At 33.8% G+C, this 20,305-nt stretch overlaps 2 protein-coding genes across 2 annotated transcripts; both read left to right on the plus strand.

Moving 5' to 3' along the window:
• Window positions 1-564: 564 nt before the first annotated feature.
• LOC124496520 (uncharacterized) lies at window positions 565-1,663 on the plus strand. Its single transcript, XM_047060081.2, has one exon. The coding sequence runs from the start codon at window positions 596-598 to the stop codon at window positions 1,661-1,663; it is 1,068 nt and encodes a 355-aa protein (XP_046916037.2). The 5' UTR covers window positions 565-595.
• Window positions 1,664-10,550: 8,887 nt separating this feature from the next.
• On the plus strand, window positions 10,551-20,268 carry Shc (SHC-adaptor protein). Its single transcript, XM_047062800.2, has 7 exons — window positions 10,551-12,956; window positions 17,978-18,155; window positions 18,221-18,348; window positions 18,470-18,639; window positions 18,702-19,159; window positions 19,216-19,529; window positions 19,600-20,268. Exons 1-7 carry the CDS (start codon window positions 11,175-11,177, stop codon window positions 19,732-19,734), a joined length of 3,165 nt encoding a protein of 1,054 aa, XP_046918756.1. The 5' UTR covers window positions 10,551-11,174; the 3' UTR covers window positions 19,735-20,268.
• The last annotated feature ends 37 nt before the right edge of the window (window positions 20,269-20,305 follow it).

Genomic DNA, 20,305 nt, shown 5'->3' on the forward strand with positions numbered 1-20,305 from the left:
ATTTGGCACATCATCATCATCATCAAAACCAAAATGACAATGGGCCTCACAAAAACAAAAGGGGCCTCAAACACTTTGTATCGATAAACAATTAAACACTCGCGAGATGATCAAACAAGCTCGCTCTGATTTTTTGATTATTTTTTTCCTATTTTTATTTGTTTCCATTGAGCCAAGATAAGCGACATTATAACATGCCACGCCACGCCAGGTGTATCAAAATCTCTACCCTAAGTAAAAAAGGATGAGATTTGAAAATTTGGTTGTATACTCTTGGTATTCATTTTCTGACACACGTTTTCAAATGTTAATGTTTGTATGTTTGTCTGTCTATGTATTATCCATGTTGTGCTGTTTATTGACTGAATGATCAAACTCAAAATGAAACGACAACGTCGACGCCTCGCCTCCTTCGTTCGATTCACGAATATATCCAGTCATATCAGAGCAAGCGTGTATTATTTCAAATATACATATAAACTAAGTCGATCCATTTGAATCTGATCAAATTGCCATTTTTGTTCGTCCAATAACTTCGATCAAATTGTTATTAGAAAAATTGATGAACAAAAAAAAATTCTTTACAGTTTTATTGATGGATACATTCAACAATTCTTCGAACCTTTTTGGTATGTCAACACCGCCAGCATCAACATCCACTCCCATTCCCAATGATCATTCGTGTTTGTTCCGAGTTAAGGATCAAACATCGAAAGAAATTATCATCTCGAATAAGAATGAAATTCACAACGCACCATTCGTTTATTCAGAATCATTTGATAACAACTATGGCTTGAAACAAGGGCCAGATCATGAGCTTGAATGGAATATTCAGTCCATGTACGCTGTATCAAATCATAAATTATCAAATAATTCATCAATTAAAAGACAGAGATTTCGTAGATCTCCTGGATCTTCGAAACCATCAAAATCTGCGTACAAACACATTCCACATCGTGAAAAACCCGTGCATTTAGTGGCAAAACGAAATGCCCGCGAACGGCGACGTGTACAAGCAGTGAATATGGCTTTCATGCGTCTACGTCGTTGTGTTCCAGTGGAAAATCGAACAAAACGTTTATCAAAAGTTAAAACTTTACATAGAGCCATTGAATACATTGCTGCATTGGACAGAATATTGAAACAAGATCAAACTTCGAGCACAATAACGGCTAACGAAAACACTTCGATTATCAATGAAAATGATCCATGTACGTTTCGTTCTACATTACGGGTCCACCATTCTCATCATCAACTGAACAACCAAATTGAACCAATGATGATGATCACTAATGAAAATCATAGCTTTATGCTCAATCCATCCAACACTATTCATGTAGAAGAACGACAAGTAATCAACGACAGTGATCAACAATATTTTCATTCAATTCCATCCACTTCCTCTTCATCTATATCATCCGATGGATTAAATTTTTCCATTGGTTATCATCGGCAACATTCACAATTAAAGGAATTGGAATCACATGAAAATGATGACCATCAATTGACGATGGCAACTATCCGATATAACAATGACGTTTCGTCGTCTCATTCTTCATCGATGATGGTGATGTTAACATCTATGATTGATAATCAAAATCATCACTCTCATCATAATTATTTACGCAATCAAAATATTGACAAAGAAATTTGCATCCAATAACATAGACTTTCTTTTTTTTTCAATCAATGTAGAGTTTAATTTTATTTTATTTTATTTTTTTTTTTTTTTTTTGAGAAGTGATAATATAGATAATGATAATGAGCACGAAAAATCAAATCGACTATTACTTCCACCAGTGAAAGTTATCAACGTATTAAATTATTAAATAAAATGTTTTTTTTTCTGTTCACAAAAATTCTTTTATTTTGAATAAATATTTTGGTTCTATACATCGCGTGATGATTAAACTAAAAAGGATCAACTAAAAGGAAATGAAAACAAAATCTCTCAAAGATTTATGATTCATATGATCATTGTTACAATAAAAATGTTCAAGAATGATGATTTAAAGAAATAATGCATAAATAAATCCTACTGTGGAGAGGTGTGTGATCGATGGGTGTGTTTGCAATTTTTTTTAAACATTCTTATCTCAATCAATTATTAAAGATTCAACCAAAAAAAAAAAAAAATGAAATAAACAATAAGCATGATGATGATGATGATGATATGCGCATTGATCACAAAAAAATGAATATAATTTTTACGAAAATATAAGATTTTCATTATCTGATCAATTATTGATAAGATTTGTCGTGTGGCAGTGATTTAATCATCATCATCATTGAATGAATAAATCTTCACCAAAATCATGATTCTAAAAAAGATCATTCCATTAGCCATCTTCAATTTGTTCTCCCACTTTCTTTTTTCTAATTCGATCTCTCTTTTTTTTTTTGATTGGAAAAAAATGTCCTCCCTTTTGCTCATTTATTCGCAATGATGATGATGATGATGATGATGATGATGAATAGTGTTCTATTGATCAAATATTCCGAAACTAATCAGAAAATAAATCCAACTAATCTTTCATTCACTTTTTTCCTTTACTTTTGGTTTATTTTCCAATATATAAAAATTAAACATTAGTATTTGTATCAAAGTTTATTTACTATTCAAACTATATTCGTTTGATTGGGCTAATAAAATTTCAAAAAATAAAATATAAAACCGAACCACAGATGTCGTTAGTGAATTAGTAAGAGAGAGATTGAAATTTTGTCACCACGAATATATAATCATCATCATCGATCACGTGAGAATAATGATCAATCGCAGTCTGAGACTGAATCATTATTTGTATATTGTAAGAGAAAAACGTTTAGATCCGCCTATCTAAACTCAAATCAAATCTGACCATTCGATTCGATTTTAGCCGCCAGTCTCTGTGTGTTGTTTTTTTTATATATTCAAATGACAGTTTAAACTGGAATGAATCACCTGTCGATGTATGAATGCGCATGTTCGACATTTCTTTTTTCTGTTCTATTCTGCGAAACCGAAATTCGTTGTTTTGAGTTTTCTAAAGAATGCTGATATGGGAGTTGATGATTCCTTCAATTTTTCTTCAACTGAGATTTTTTTTCGCTGTGTTCCATCAAGATTTTGTTATATTCAAGTGATTTTATTATAAAAAAAACTATTGTGACGGCGCTTCAAGCGTTCTTCATTTGACGTTCTGATGACATATGGCTGTATGTCACAAGAGAAAAAAAGTATTAAAGACAATGTTAAGAAAATAAATAAATGTGTGCTTTTTTTCCCAAAGTGATCGTGTTTTCGTTTGTTTTTGTCTTTGTCTGTGTTCCTTTTTTTCGTGTGCGAGGAAAACTGTTATTCTATGAACTTTGATTAACCACTTTTGATATGTAATCAATTCCTCTTAAAAATGTTCGAATGCAAGATTAAAAATGATCTAAACACATCGCTTAAAATGAATTTTTAAAAAAATTAGATTGGCCTCTTATCACTAATGATCCGATTGGCGTCATCATCCGAATCATCATTATTATTATTAACAACATAGGCTTTTATATGAAACAAGCATCCGGCTTTTTTTTATCCATCAGCAATTTGTTTTTGTCAGCTCACTCATGACATTGTATCGCATCAATTTCCGTTTGTTATTTTGTTCATATGGATGGATTTCCTCTTTCGTGGATTTGTTCACAAACACCAACACGCATTTAATGTCCAATTGTCTTTTTTTTCTAGTTTGTTTTGAATCTTCATCATTCGCTGCTATTTGGTATGATTGAAAGCAAATAAACAAATTGTCATTTAATGGTATTGATTTGATTAAGCAAATGATATGTTTATCTTTTGAAAAAGCCGAGGTTTGTTTCTAATGTGATTAACTTGATTGTCAGAATTGATAAGAATACTTGTATTGGTTTTTTTATATGCAAATCAATCTCAAAGTCAGCCACATCCATTTTTGGTCAATGAAACTGGTTAGATTATTATCGATAAACAAACGGTATGTTGTTCTTTTTATATTTATTTAATGCTATAACACCCACACATATACATCCACAAATCGATACTTGTCAATAATTTTGCTTGGTCCAATAAATCATGTGTCATGTGAAATATAATTCGATATGACTTAGCTTTCAACTATTATCAATAGATGATACCCCAATCGTAACATATAATTCGAACAAAAATATGTTTATGTTTTTTTTATCAATCAAAATAGCCGGCTACAACTAGATTTGTGTATGAATATCATCATCATCATTGGCTTATTGTTTGTATTTTATAAAAATCTTTTTCAATCTGGAAATGCCAATGAATTTCCGATGATGGCTGCTATAGTTGTGGGCTTAGTTGTAGCTGAATCCACACAAACACAGAAAAATACAAGAATGATGATTCATGTGTGTTTGTGAATAATAATATACTAATACGATACGAATTTCATTAAATCAAAAGTAAGTAGAGTGACAATTTGTTACAAATACAATATTATATATAGAAATTACAATCGTGAATTATTTTCATTATAAATTCTATATGGAACAATTCTTGAGTAGAATGTGTATGTTTGAGCTTTTCAATTTTTTCCCAATAAATCATTACCATCATTGTGTAATACAAGATGTGCGAAAAGATTTCTTTATTGATAATGATAGCTTTTGCTGTCGTCATTATTCAGTCATAAGATTCGTTTAGACTTTGATGATAATTATTTCATCGCTCACAGGTTTAGCAATTATTTCGAATGAGTCAATTGATTGTGTGTTTGCTTGTTTGTGAAAACTAAAAGGATTGATTTATTACAAACGATAAGATTACGAATCAATTTTTTTTGATGACAATTAATTGAATTGATGACCTCAGGAATCTCTTAGCACCTATATCTGAGCATTATGACATATATAAAGATGGTAGCTTGTGAAAAAATTATTGAATGAACTAATGGTCATCCATTGTCGATCGAGTCGATTTCAATAGCGTTTAGAAATTCACAAAGGCAGAATCTGTTTTTCTTCCCTTCTTAATGGTGGTGATGAAAAAGTTCAAACAGCAAGCTTGAATGATGTTGTTTTTTTTGGACATCATCCCTCTAAGCATGAAGAAGAACCAGTTAGTCTAGGTTTATCCTCGAATAAAACATGATGAAAATGTGCACAAGCATCATTATGATCGTGTGCCTGGTGCGTGGCCATCAACGAATTGACGGGGGTGTTGAATATCTCATTGCTTACATTGAATTTACCATTTAGCTTGGCCTTTCACAATTAAACATGGAAGTCTTTTGGTCAAGCTCAATGTCTTGATGATGATGGAGTGGTCGTTCAGGTTCTCGTTCATCATCATCATTAACTCCATGTTGATGATGAATGCTCCAAGACTTATATATCATTTGATAATGATGGTCATAATCAATGATCACTCACATGTGGTTCGCATGCATAATGCAATAATCATACTCATTGACTGAATGAAAGGGGGGATTATATCATGATGTTCGATAAAGCTTCCATCATCATGATTATAGATGGCTTTGGATTTTTTTACAATTTTTTGTTTAATTTCCCTCTCTCTCTTTCTCTGTTCAATATTATGGCTATAATCAAATCAAGTTGATTGTTAATCATTATTATTTTAGGGAAAATTTTAAAGAACCACTAAACCAAGAAAATTGCATTTTAATCAATAAACATTTTTCAGTCCAAAACTTAAACGTCTTGTTACCTACCCATCATGCATTTACCACGATTGCATACAAAAGCGAAAGCCAACTTAGTGTTAGTTCTTCATTGAGTTTGAATATAATTTACTTTCCATATAATTTCCCTTAGATTCGTGGGTTTCATTTTAGTTGGTAGATTTAAGGTGAATCACATTGCATACTAGATTTTTGTTGTTGCAGCCAATTTGATGAATGTAATGAAATCTTTCGTGATTAGTGTCACTTTAGTGCAACAACAATCATATAGCAATCCTGATCATTAAATGAATCATATACATTAACTATTGTTTATTGTTTTGTGCGTGTGTGGTTTGATATTTTTTTTGTTTACATCATTTGATCGATATTGAAAAATCAATTTTATTATGCAAAAATTATTATTTGCAAAAAATGAGCGTTTGGACATTTGCAAAAATTTTATTCTCAGAATTTGTCCATATGAAATGATTCGTTTGTTTTTCCCAGATGTAATTTTTTTTCTTTTATTCTTACTGAAATATTCATTTTGCAGGATCAGTACGAGTCACTGTTTTTGTGTCATTATCAAATGGGCAGCAAAAAATTAATGTTTTGACAACAAAATTTATTACTATTTACTGGGAATTTTTTTTACAGAATTAATAGCGTCGGTCAAATTTATACGAATATTGTATATCGAATGGTTGTATATATTTTTACGTAAAAATGTTTGTTTTACATATGGCGTCGCATTATCGTATTTAGCTATTGTCAACTTCCAAAGAAACGGGATTTAAATTTCCAACAAATTTCCGGGGGTGGGAGGTTTTTTTGTTTCTTTAATCACATGTCAATGAGGTACACATGCACGAATGTATGTAATCTATTACAATATGGCATGCCAGTTTTATCGAGCATATGATCCGACTCATATAATGTTTTTAATGAGATCCCACTGTAATGTAATTATAGATTTTGACTGAGATATTCGATGTTACATTTCTACCGCTACACTAATAAATGTAATGCTACTTTTTTGCTCTTGGCTACTGCCGATTTTTTTTCCGTAGAAATCATTGACAGTTATCAGTTTTTTTGTTTTGTTTTTCTCGGAACCTTCAGTTGCTATATTTGCTAGGATTGATACCGTACAATTGGCCAACATGACATTAACAATCTTCTGCTTTAAAAATTGATATTATCATTTTAAGATTAGAATTCAATATATTTCCGATCAATATTTGTTTTATTTGACTTTCAATTTTTTTCTTGTATTTACGTATGCTTTGCACGTTTGTCGAATGTCCTTTCACATTGGTCAGTCATAAAAACAAATCAAAAGAATTAGAAAAAAAAGATATGAATGAATCATTGTTCACATTCATACATATAGTTCGATCGATCAAACAAACAAGTCTTGATAATAAATACACTATACAAACTTTATCGCCCCCGCACTTTTTTTGTTGGTTGGTATGTTTGGTTGGCCGGCTATGAAATGTGTTGTTCAACGAAAATGGGGTCATCTTTTTTTTGAAAAAAATACTTAATAAAAAGCGAGAGCTACAAGCGTTGGATTTTTTTTCTGAATGAAACTTGTTTCTGCTGGCTAAAACTTTATTGTTATAAAAAAAAAAAAATTGGCAACTAATCAAGAGCTTTCAATACTTTCATCACATCAAGTTCAGAGATCAGACTCAAAATATAGAAAGGTGGATATAATTGGTGAGATTACACACACACACACCTTCTTCATCTTTTACTGTCCATTATCTAAATTTAGCTTTCATATATACTTTGGTGTCGATAATGTAGGTGGTTATTTCCTTTCAATGTGATTTTCTGTCTTTTTTTCACTCTTCTTTTACTATTATATCGACCTCGATTCAAAAATGATGCCTCTGCATTTTTTATATTCTCATAAATTGTGTAAAATAAGAGAGAGAGAGGTGCTTTTGACGAATGCTGTATTTATATGCAATGTAGTGACCAATTCCATTTTCGTTCATAACAAAGTTTTTTTCTGTGATTTGTTTCTCTCTTTCTTGTCATCTTATCATCAATTGATTCTTTTATATTTGGGCAACGAAACAAATAGAAAAGAAAATTGTCGGCAAGCTTTTCTTGTTACATTCTGTCAATTAATTTTGATTTAGCTTAAAATCTTGGGTTTTGGTTCTATAAGACATTCTAAAAGAAATGAACATTTTATTACTGATGTTAATCAATCAATTTTCTATACACATATATTATATATTATTATTAGATTATTAGACTTATTTGTAAATTAATTGACCGCAGTAGTCTTTGAGATTTTTTATTTAAGGATTATCAATTACCATTACCAATATACGATGAAAAACGCCCAGAATTGCACAGACCACATTTTTAATAGGATAATTTTTTTTTATAGTAACTCATGACACTTTTGCAATTACGGTATTCAAGTATGATGCTCGTTTTTTTGAATGGTGTACATTGATTACGACATGATACTCATGAATGAATTGTATGAATGGACGAAGACAAAGACTTCCAGAATAAATGCATAGAGGCGCAGTCTCGTTCATAACGTGGTGTGAGAGAGAAAGAGAGCAAAAAATTCATCTTCCGATTGTTAAAAGAAATATTTGAATTCATACAACGATGGAGCCCGGCGTTTGGTTTTTCTGCCAGTATTTTCAGCCATCTCTTAGCTATGACGACGTCGGCAAGTAGACGAACGTCATCTCACTTTGTAGGTAAAGAGATAAACAGAAAAAAAACAAACGTAACTTGATTTGTTTCCAAGTTTTGCCCAATCACATGCACACAAAACTTAAAACTACAATACAGTGACACCTTGGTTTACGAGGATTTATCGGAAATCATTAATCAACAAATAGCTATCTTTTATTAACAATGGTCATCCTGGAGACTCATATTTCCATGGTTTTGATTAATGATGACTATTCTTAGATCTAATTGTCATAGTTAATTAAAAAATTGCCCCACCGGAAATGCCCTTAGCTTTACTCATAAATAATTAAACATTCGATTCGATTAAAGGTTAAAGTTCAAATATCAAGAAAGAAAGAGAGAGAGAGAGCTATGTTGAGTAATCGAACTCGTTTATGCATATGATGTCACGAATCTTAAGGTTATAATCTTGACTTCTGGCTGCCATTATAATCCATTATAATTAAAAATAACTACATTATCAAATGAACCGAATCTGAATATGGATGTAATGATGTCAATAAATTAGATCATTTATGATCAATAAGATGCCAAAATCATTCATTCGATTCAGCTTTAATCAGAATCTATTGGATATATAGTGTATATTTATAGCGGAACAAATCCTAATTTTATACTGGTAAACCAAATAGACTTCATTTTTCTATTGTGAAGAATCATTAAGAAAAATCTGGTTTGATTTCTTTATTTAAAGAACACAAAAAACAGACGCGCATAGTATAGAATTATGAATTCGCCCAGTCTCTCGGGTATTGTGTTAGCTCACAATATAGCTATGGATAGATGAAAACTCATTCATTCATTTGTTCAATTTTTTACTATACGCTTTCATTCATAAATTTTTTCCTATTGCTTCATTCATAAACTTCTTCTATATGCATACACGCAATGAAATTTTGTTCTTCATCAGTGGTTTTCATTATTTTCACTATCGTGGACCAAATTACGATGAACCATTTTTTAACGATCATGCGGTTGGAAACTACTGTTCTTTACTATTGTGAAAGCTACGACGTCTCTCTTCTTGTCCCGATCGTCGTAGTTTAAGGAAAATTGTGTCGGTCTTTCTATCAATGTCTCCCACACAATAATACACAAACAAATGAATAGTTTTTATATCAACATCTATCTCCATGACAACAACCGCAATGCAATCCAATGGTTTTTTTAAAAACTTTTATTTCATTTGAATCATTCATTCATTCATTTATATTAGTTTATATTGCTTCAGCTTGATGAATTTGAGACCTCATTGTTTCTTTCATTCGTCGTTGAGTGGAGTTTCTCTAGTTTCTGGTCAAATGCAATTAGAATCGATAATTCAAGCCCCATTCCACACGATTGGTTAAAATATATATAAATTTTATGAATGAAATTGTGAAACAAATTAAACGCATGCGTGTTAATCCCACGTAGTATAATAGTAGCAGTACACAGCAATGGGCGATATACTTTAGCTCATATATGTCATGTCAATAGTACCCGCCCACCTCTTCCGGCTAGCGGTCTAGAATTATTCGAAACATACCACACACAAGATGCTTGATATGTCTATTGTGTGATCTTGTTTTTTTTTCTTTTATATTTCTTGTCATTGTGATCAGGCCATACTTGATGTGACTATAGTGATGATTGCTGGTGTTGACTGCATTCTTTTGCCTAATGTTGTTAATATCCGGATGCGCACCGGATGTTTATTGCAGTCATTCATCCATTTTTCAGTGAGATATATCTGAACAGGACGACTAGAGAATAATATGAGTGAAAGTTTATTATTGTCATCATGACTGGTTCAACATGATTAGTGTTTGTTTATTTTTGTCATTCAACCATTGAATCGACAGCTTATATAAACCAATATAATATATTATTCTGGGAGCAAAAGCTTCTGTTGTTCTTGCGATTGTTTCCACTTTATCATAATCATCAGCAATTATTTTGACATCTCAGTAAATTGTAAATTGTGATGGAAAACGAGAAAATACTGTAGCAACCACTAGCATCGACCGTTGCCGGTGTTTGTTCCGATCTCATTTCCGCGGATTCAGTCATACTGTATTACATACTGCCATCTGTCTCGTTATACGTGTATTGATTCATAAAAATTTATTGATTTTCTTCTCAATGAATCCATGGATGTATGTAGTAGCGGCATAATTGAAAAACTTAAAACAACGATTTTATCCAATATAAGAATGCCGTTAGCATTTAGGGTCCATGTAATCGTTGTTCAATGCTACTAGCATGATCAACAACAGTACCTGGGCTGTGTCTGTTTGTTGTTGGTTGTGTTGGCTATGTTTGCTCATTCTATGTTTAGCTTTTGTATGTGAAGCTACCTTATATTGTGTTGAACGTTTGAATGTGGTTGCACAGTTCATCAAACACGATTCTTATCTGTTATATCGACATGCCCAAAATCATTCCAAGCGAATTCAAGTTGTAGTGTGTTTTTATGTATCATATATTTGTTTTTTTTGTTTATATGTTTTTAAATCTGTCATTATGGCCATCAATATTTGCTGATTTGTTTGGCTGAGTTAGCCAGTTTTTTTCTTACTGTATTACACACCTAATTATATCGATCGATCATCGAATCTATTGTTTTGTTATGATTCACCAAAATCAGATTATTATGGCAAGCTAAGATTTTGTCTCATCTGTCTGTATTTCGCATTGTTTAACATCGTGATTATTATATTGTTTAAAAAGCCCCTATTGCATTCCATAAGCATCTATACGTGTGATTGTGTTGAAAGAATTTTTACAATCATGTTGTTCTGTCTAGGTGCATCGGTTCCCAAAGAAGATGAATATCATTTTCTAAGCGAAGAAGACGATGAAGTTGATGATGAAGTGGTTGTTGTCGATAGTATTGGCCACCGCTTGATCGGTCATCATCATCATCATCATCACTCGAAAGCCTGTGACATAGATTTGGAATGTGATGCGGCCAATGCTGGACAATTGATCGATTTAGCTGCCGTAGCCGCTGCCGCTGCAGCCGCTGTTTCTGATAGCAAAAGTCAAGAAGCAAATGATAATTGTATAAACGCAGGTCTACTAGCAGCAGCCGTTCAACAGCAGCACCAACAATGTTCTTGTTGTAAATCGTCGTCATCGGTCAATTGTTCTAGTCTTCGACATGTTCATCAACTAAATTATCGGCGAAAATTCCATAAATTGTCATGTTCGCCCCATCATTCAACAACGTCAAAATTCGTCGACACTAATTCCTCGTTACCATCCTCATCGTCATCAACATCATCTTTGGCCAATCGTCAATCTGGAGGTAATACTTCGGCCACTACAATTACTAGCACATCAGCGCCCTCATTACCTACCGGTAATACAAGTAGTGGTGGCAATAGTAGTAGTGCTGCTTCTGCATTTCTTTCCAAATTAGGTCCAATTCAGTTGGGCCGTAAACTTAGTCAGTTACGGAATTCAGCGTTGAATAACTCTTCGGCATCGCATTCGTCCGCCGTCACCAAGGGTACAGAGAATCTTCAACGTGAAGCACTACGCAAATCAAACGAACTGGGACAATATAATCTGGATAATTCACAACGTTATATACGACTACCGCCATCGCCACATTCGAAAAAATTCTCCACAAGCATTAACGTCAGCCAGCGATCTACCAGTCCGATTGGAGAGAAATGTTCCCATAAATTGAAATGTAATAATAACAGCAACATTAATAAAAGTGGTTGCTTACCAGCAAAACAATCACCAGCATCAAACATTATTGATTCATTATTTATGTGCGATGTTCTAGCATCACCGATACAATCGATACCAACACAGTTCAATAATCATCATTCAAACTCACCATCATTAGCATCACACACTGCATCCACACAACTAATTTCGAATCGATCTTGTATTTCGTCTCCATCATCATCATCATTATCATCATCAACGATTTCATTGACGCCGGCACCAACACCTCCGCCCCCTTTGCCTCCACATAATCATCTGCTATCAAATTCTTCAGTTTCGACGTTAGTTCCACGTAGTGCCAACAACAATCCACCACCTCGTCCAAAAGCCGATAAGCCAAACAAACATCAGCATCAACCGTTGTCGAACATGTCTTCGACTTCAGCCACCACCAATATGAACCGGTCACTTTTAACTAATAACGTTGCCGTATTATCGTCTACAACAAGTTTGGTATCGTCGATACCATCGAATGTATCCGGTAATAATGTACATCATAGTCATGATACTACAAATGGCATTCAAATCGAATCATGTGTTCCTCGATCATGTACATGTTCTCCATCATCTTTAATTTCCTCATCGACAACAACACAGCCATCATTAAATCAATGTGCTACTTGTTCTCCATCGACCGGAGGAAATCCCGTGAGCGCTTCCGGTTCCAGCAATGCCTCAAACAATCAGCAAACTACAAGCAACAATCTTAATAGTCATCACCACCATCAACAACATCAACAGTTCATTAATAAACCACCACGTGGTTGGCTTCATCCTGATCATAAGTTGACAGATACCGATGGTCCGGGTGTTACCTATACCGTCAGGGTAAGTTTTGTTTTTTTTTTTATCCACGTGTTCCAACACTGGCTATTACATCGATTATTTAGACATTTTTTTTATTTCTATGTATTCGTTGAGCTTACATCAAGTTTCATCGACGGTCGAAAGTTGATCAAAATTGGCCTACGACCCTTAACTTATGTTAGCAATTTGACGATAGTTATAGTTGAACGTTTCTTTGCTTTTTTGGTATATACACGATTATAATCGAGGCTTCAGCAACACGAATGAACAAACAAGCCTATCATTGAATTCGTTAAAATGATGAGTCCGTGGCCGGAAGAGATTAGACCGGTGTGTGTGAGAGAGAGAGAAACATTTTCGAATGTAGTGGTGGTGATGGAAAACACAAGCAACTGTTGAATTGTAAATTGAATGATCACATTCGATGCATAGAGCGGCACTAATTCTACTGTGGTTGGTGGAGGTCACGCACACTGCCATCATTCAGCCAGCCAGCCAAACCAAACATTCGACTTACATTTCCCTCAAATAGCCGTCGTCGTTGAATAATAATAAGACAAAGCAAAGAAATGACGACGAGGACTACGACGAAACAGTTTCCAACTTTTCCAGCCCCTCCAAACAAAAAAGGTTGGCTCGATTACAGCCTGTCCTGGTCCTATACGATGATGATGATGATGATGACCTGGGGCTAAAAATACTATTCAGTGTGTCTGTGTTGTGAACCCAGAAAACATTGGCTATATCGATGATCTTCATGATGGTCTTCGTTTTTTAGCCTGTCGGTTGGTTGATAGTTTTGCTTGATCGGATGGTGATGGTGATGGTTGACTTGACATAAGTGTTCGCGTTTTTGTTTTTCTTCTGCAAAAACTTGGCTGGTATATAACTTGCAAATGCAACAAGAACACATACACAACATATGGCAGCAGATGTTTTGTTGGCTTCAATTTGCTGCTTTGTCCTTTTTTTGCTTGTTTTGTTCTTGTTCTCTTCATGCATTTATTGGGCAAACAAACAGCAATGTCGATGATAATGGGCGTCCAAGCAATCCCAAAATTTACTAACTTAATCTTTCCATCATGAGTGTATATGCATTGCAGAATTGTTCCTTTGCCTAAAAAGACAAGTCTTCCATATTTGCAATGAAATGTTCGAACCATATATGTCAGCTCTTTGTAAGTTGGCCGGATGTCTAATTCAATTCTACTTCAGTCTATTGGCTAATCTATATTTATATCTCCCTCGGTTACTGAGCAATGTGATCGGTCACCACCACCTGGACCAGCTGTTGTTTGTCATGTCTAGAATGTCATAAGGGTCTTTTTGAAATGAGCACCAGAAAGCATAAACCAGTCGATTATTCTGAGTTTATATTTTATTCAACTCCATCTGTCCAATTGGGTTCGTTTTTCTTCGAATCGAAATGATCGTATTTGATTATACACACATGGTAAGATAGAGCTCAGAGTGATTGGTTGTCTTGCGACTCATGAAGCATAGTTTTTAATGTTTGATAGAAGGCCAACCGGAAGTAAACTTTTTGTTTTTATTACAGCAACAACATGTAGGCATTATATATATGCGATGATTATTGCGCTTGAACTGAACTTGCTTGTTTTTTTTAACAGTCTTTTCTTTCAATCAATCTTGTTCTCCCATATTTCGTTAATGCCCGTAATTCAATATATCCGACTAAATAACAGCTCATTTGTGTTTGTAAGTTTGTGTTAGTGTATGTGTAGGCGGCTCTCTATAGCAAAGTTGTAAAAATGAAAATTTGGGTTGCTATTTTTACAACCTTCGAGCCAACAAAGCAGTCATCATCCAGAAAAATCTTTACATCAAACATTCTTCTCTCTCACGCTCTTACAATTGATCTTTCAGAGTCATGTGTACCATGTATTTCCGTTATTTACAAATCTTTGGTTTCTTTTTTTTGGCTGGCGATTCTGAACCGAGACACAACCTTGTGGTCATTTGAAAAGATCGAAAATTGTTTTAATGTTTGCTGGTAGTTGTTTTGTACATCTATTGAATGATAATGACTTGGGTCTGTGAATGAATATGAACGATTGTGGAGATATGGTGTGTATTTCACATCATCATCATCATCATTCATTGTTACCGCTAAGTTGTATGGCTATATTCGACTACTATATATATACATAAAGCATACTATTTTCGTGCTGTTGTCCATGCCTCACCCAAGGCATAAGACGGTGGTATCATCTTGAAGGCAATCAACAGCAACAGTTGATCTATTTGGCGGGTTTTCTTGATTTGCGCGCGCGATTCTTACATTAGTTTATTGATTGTTTGAATTGTGTGCATTAATCCTCCAGTCCTACACGTATGCAGTTTACCCATAGACATTTTCGTTGTTAAAATTTGGACCTTGCCCTCTTAATTCTATGATGATCATAATCATTCTTATGGTTACCATTATTCATTCGAGTGTGCAATAGACCCATCTTGTTAATGATGATCTTAATAATGGATTATTAAGGAAGCGATAAATTCTATACACACCAATTGTCTGAGTCTCATCTGGCTCTTTATTTCGGTCACATGAAGACCATTCAATTATTCATTAGTTAAGTAAGTACGCACAAACTAGATGTCAAGGTGAAGATTCATTCATTTTTTTAGACATTCATTGTCGCGTAATCATCGTCTCGTCTCAGTTGGGTAGAAATTTTTTTTTTGATGAGAAAGGAAGTTGTTTTTCTCTTTCAAGTCATTCGCGTTAATCGACAAATAAACACACACACATACACAATGAGCTTCTTTTTTTCTTTTATTTGGTGTGAACGGAAATGGCTTATTACAAGCGACCAAAGTGTCCGTGTATGTGTGTGCATAGGACCTTCATTCTCCATGCTGAAATCAAACAATTACTAAAAGGCTATATTTGAATAAACGTAGTTATAAGTGTAGTTAGTATGCTTGATCTTTTGACCATTTCGGGACTGTTTCTTTTCAAAATGAATTTTCATTATTGTCTGAATGAATTATGATCACAATTGTCGTTTGACTAGCGCTCAATGGATGTTTGTGTTAAAGATGTTTCGGACATCATAGATGAACTATTTATAAAAGAAAAAAATTGGAGCACTAAGGTGCATCCACATGGTAAATAATCGTGTGCTATGCACACGAATGTATGTTACATTACATTACATTGTCCGATCGTAATTTTTTTTTTACTAGGATTCCCCTCTCAGATGTGGTCCATATTATTATACTTGGCTCATTTTCTGTGGGCTGTAAATGTTTTTGTCCTGTTTGTTTGTCTAGCATATTTTTACCATTGATAACAAAAAACAGCAAAAGAGAGGGAAATTGTCCCCGAATGGTGTCTGTCTGTGTGTGTGTGTGTGCAAGATAAAAATCACTCAAAACTTAACTTGGTGTAGGTGTTTGGGCTGTTCGTTATGCTCGACATATGGCATACGTGTGCTCCATACCAACGAACACATTTGACTGAAGAATTTTCAAATTTTTAAACACTAGATTGTAAACTAAATTATACACCTATCTTTTTTCAAATAAATAAGAATGGGACCATCTCTCTTTTGTTACTTTTGTTCTTTTGTCTCTTTTGTTACTCTGAATTCATTCTGATATTCGTCTTGGCCGCTGATTCATAATGATTGTAATCCATTCGTTCGACGACCTCAAAATAATGAAATCGATAATTATTCCTACACGTGTACGCGACACTTGTTGCTGCATGAATTGACTATATATCAGATATAAAATGCTTGTTTGTGATTGTTGAAGAGTTAAAGGATTCATTTGTTAATCCAATAGACCAGATTGTGGCTGAGATGAACTTTATTTATATTAAATATTCACTGTCAAAAATAATTAATCTATCATTCGGGCTTTTATTGCGAATTTTTGAATCAATATACTAAAGCTAAAACCTTTAGTGGTTAAATTGAATAACAAATTAATACAAAATGCGCGAATGAACAATGTATTTAAATTTAGATTTAAATCATCTGATGGCTTCGATATACACTGTTCTCTTATCGGTATCCCTAGCAATTTTCTTCAACAAGCGAGTGAGACAAATAAATAGCTATATAGTATAGTATTTATTTGTAAAACATGACTTGAATCCTTGATAAACCATTTTTTGTAGGGCGTCTTGTAAATACATATTTTTTCTTTTTCTTGCTCTCTCTTATAAGATGGCCTATAGATTTATCAATAAAAAATAAATTGAGCATGACCTGACCAGACTGCTCGGTTCTAGTTCCTATTTTGGTTTATAGAAATTGGTTTTTTGTTTGCATAAATTTGTGGCTGTCAATGTGGTTTGACGGATCACTGGTTTGACGGTTAAAATGTTTGTATATCTAGAGAGGCTAGAAATTTATCTTGATATCAATGAATTATGATGTTTCCAAGCTGTCTAAAATTTAGACTCTAAATGAATAGCTTCATGACAAAAAAAAATATTCCTTTTGTTGATTTGTTTGATCTAGTGTGTATTATCCAATTTTTATCTGAAGATGACACACATGTTGTATGAGACCTTTTTTTAGAGCGATCATTAAACGATTGTCGTGGATATGCAGCTACATAACGTAATTCGATATGCTCGGATTTGAATTAGTTGTTGTGATGAAATTTTCACCATTACCAGAAAGCATCATTCAAAAACATCCGATTTTACGAGCTATTCTTACTAAAATACTACTGATTATGATTTTCTAAGTATTGATCAAGTATATTAGATAAAATTTCTCGATGAACAATGATTAGTGATGCTATAGTTCCTCGGATACACATTTGATTGATTGCCAATCATTTGGTTTGATTATAGCAATTATTACTGACATAATGCTCGGCAGTCTTATCATCTCTGATTAATCCAACGGATAATTTGTTTGATTTCTTTTCACCCATCGTTATTATTCACACAATCACACCGGAACTAAGATTATAATCGTTTTTTATCATAATATTAGAGCTGTTTGAATGTTTTTGATCCGCATTTTTTTATTTTATCGATTTTTTTTATACAGTACATTGGATGTTTAGGCGTCAATACATCAATGAAAAGTTTGGATTTTCAAACACGTTCACTGATTGCCAAAGAATCCATAAATCGTGTTTGCGAATCAGCCGGGTTGAAAACGGTGGACAAAAAACGTCGCATTGATAAAAGGATTGTAGGAATGTTGGCCGACGCTCCAAATATGGGTAAGCTGTTGTTCATTGATTGATAAATTGTTACCAATTCTATTTTGCATTCGACCTTCAAATAGAACATGCTGGTGTCGATGCCAATCTATCTATTACGATTTCATATCTCACATTAACGTTAGCCGAAACAGGTGAACCTTTGGCCAAACATGAGATGCCAAACATTTCTTTTGCATCGGGTGGCGATACGGTAAGACGGTTAAATTGATTTTGTTCTCGTGACTACAATCGTATCAAATTTTTTTTATTGTCACATTTCCCCATTCTTTTGGTGCATTTGTCATTATCATTGATTATGTTGAACATAACAGGATACACTTGATTTTGCCGCATATGTTGCCAAAGATACACGATTTGAACGGGCCTGTTTCGTACTTGAATGTGAGGATGGTCGAGCTCAAGAAGTTATCACAACTATTGGTCAAGCATTCGAATTGAGATTCAATGAATTTCTCAAAAGGAATCCATTGTCTACCGAAAGGTTAGTTTTGCATGGCTTGTTATTCGTGTTTTACCCAAAAGTTTAACCATATACGTTCATAGGCTAGAACATGGCCATCTCGGGACGAACAATAATAATAATGGACATAATCATAAAACAGCCATGGCCAACAACAACGACAATTGTCAAATAACTCCTGCACAAAGAATCGAAGATCGTGAATATTATAACGACCTGCCGGGAAAAATTCCTCCTGATATAATGGCAATAAACAACGGTAGTTCTGACCGCATGAATAAAATGATCCCCCCGTTGGCTGCACCTAGGAGCAAAAAATCAGCTATAACCACAACGACTACACCCAATAATCCGCAAGAGGAACAGATCAATCTTATCGATTTGAATGATGATTTAAAACCACCTTTGACAACTACTTCATCAGCTTATAATAGCAACCTATTCTCTAAACAGATTCGGCCCACCGATTCTCAATATGTCAATTGTGGAGCATCCGATACAACAACCACTTCCACTGCTAATAAAGATCCATTCGATATGCGTAAGTGTTTCGTGATAATCATGTATAATTTGACAATAACCTGGACATTTAAACAGAACCTTTCAACAATGCTCTTGCCGTTCATGTATCAGCTACGAGCATGTCTCAATCATCCAACCAAACAGGCAATTCATCAATGAGCCTGCCATCAACATCAGGGTTGCAAAAACTGGATTATGTTTCCAATTGTGATTTAGACAAGGAGGAATGGTTTCATGGATCAATATCTCGTAAAGATAGCGAAGCCTTGGTCATAAGAGATGGTGATTTTTTGGTTCGTGAATCGCAAGCCTCGCCTGGTCAATATGTCCTAACCGGAATGCAAGGTGGTCACCGTAAACACTTATTATTGGTCGACCCTGAAGGGGTGGTAAGTGTGTCATATTTTCTTACATTTTGCACATCATATTACAACTCAATTTGTTTATTCAATTATTCAGGTACGAACGAAAGATAAGACATTCGAAAGCGTTAGCCATTTGATCAATTATCATCGAAATAATGGCCTGCCTATCATTTCTTCCGAAAGCGCTTTGGTTCTCAAGAATCCTATTATCACATCAAAAAAACATTGATTGATTCAAAGTTCTGTTACTACATTAGTTGTGTTAATAGTTTTCACCAATTATGATGAAAAATGATGATTATTATTAAGATTTTAAAATTGTTGTAAATTCGCCCGAGTCATGTTTATTCATCTCATCATCCAAATTTGACCTGTTGATTTCGTTTCATATTTATTCGCATTGAATTGTCAATTTTGTTAATTTTTCGTCCTCCATTTCTTATACTTTCAAGTGCCTTTATCCATGAATGGAATTTCATTTACTTAATGATTGTATTACTCATTAGCCATTAATATAAACAGGTCACAACAATTATTATTCATTATTCTATTTTACATTTTTGAATTAACACCAATTCACATTCAAAAGTAAATGACTCATATTAACAATGTTCACTTGATTTTATTTCATATATCATTGGTTTACACAAGAATATTTGACATTTGTATTTTTTATCATTTGTAAAAACATTTATATTTCCGTAAATTGATGTGTATGTGTGTTCAACATGACTCAAAAAGTAAATTATTTTATTATGTAAAATACGATAATAACGACATTGCTTGATGGATGAGCAGTA

Source organism: Dermatophagoides farinae, chromosome 2 (genome assembly GCF_024713945.1).
Source record: "Dermatophagoides farinae isolate YC_2012a chromosome 2, ASM2471394v1, whole genome shotgun sequence".
Lineage (NCBI taxonomy): Eukaryota > Metazoa > Arthropoda > Arachnida > Sarcoptiformes > Pyroglyphidae > Dermatophagoides > Dermatophagoides farinae.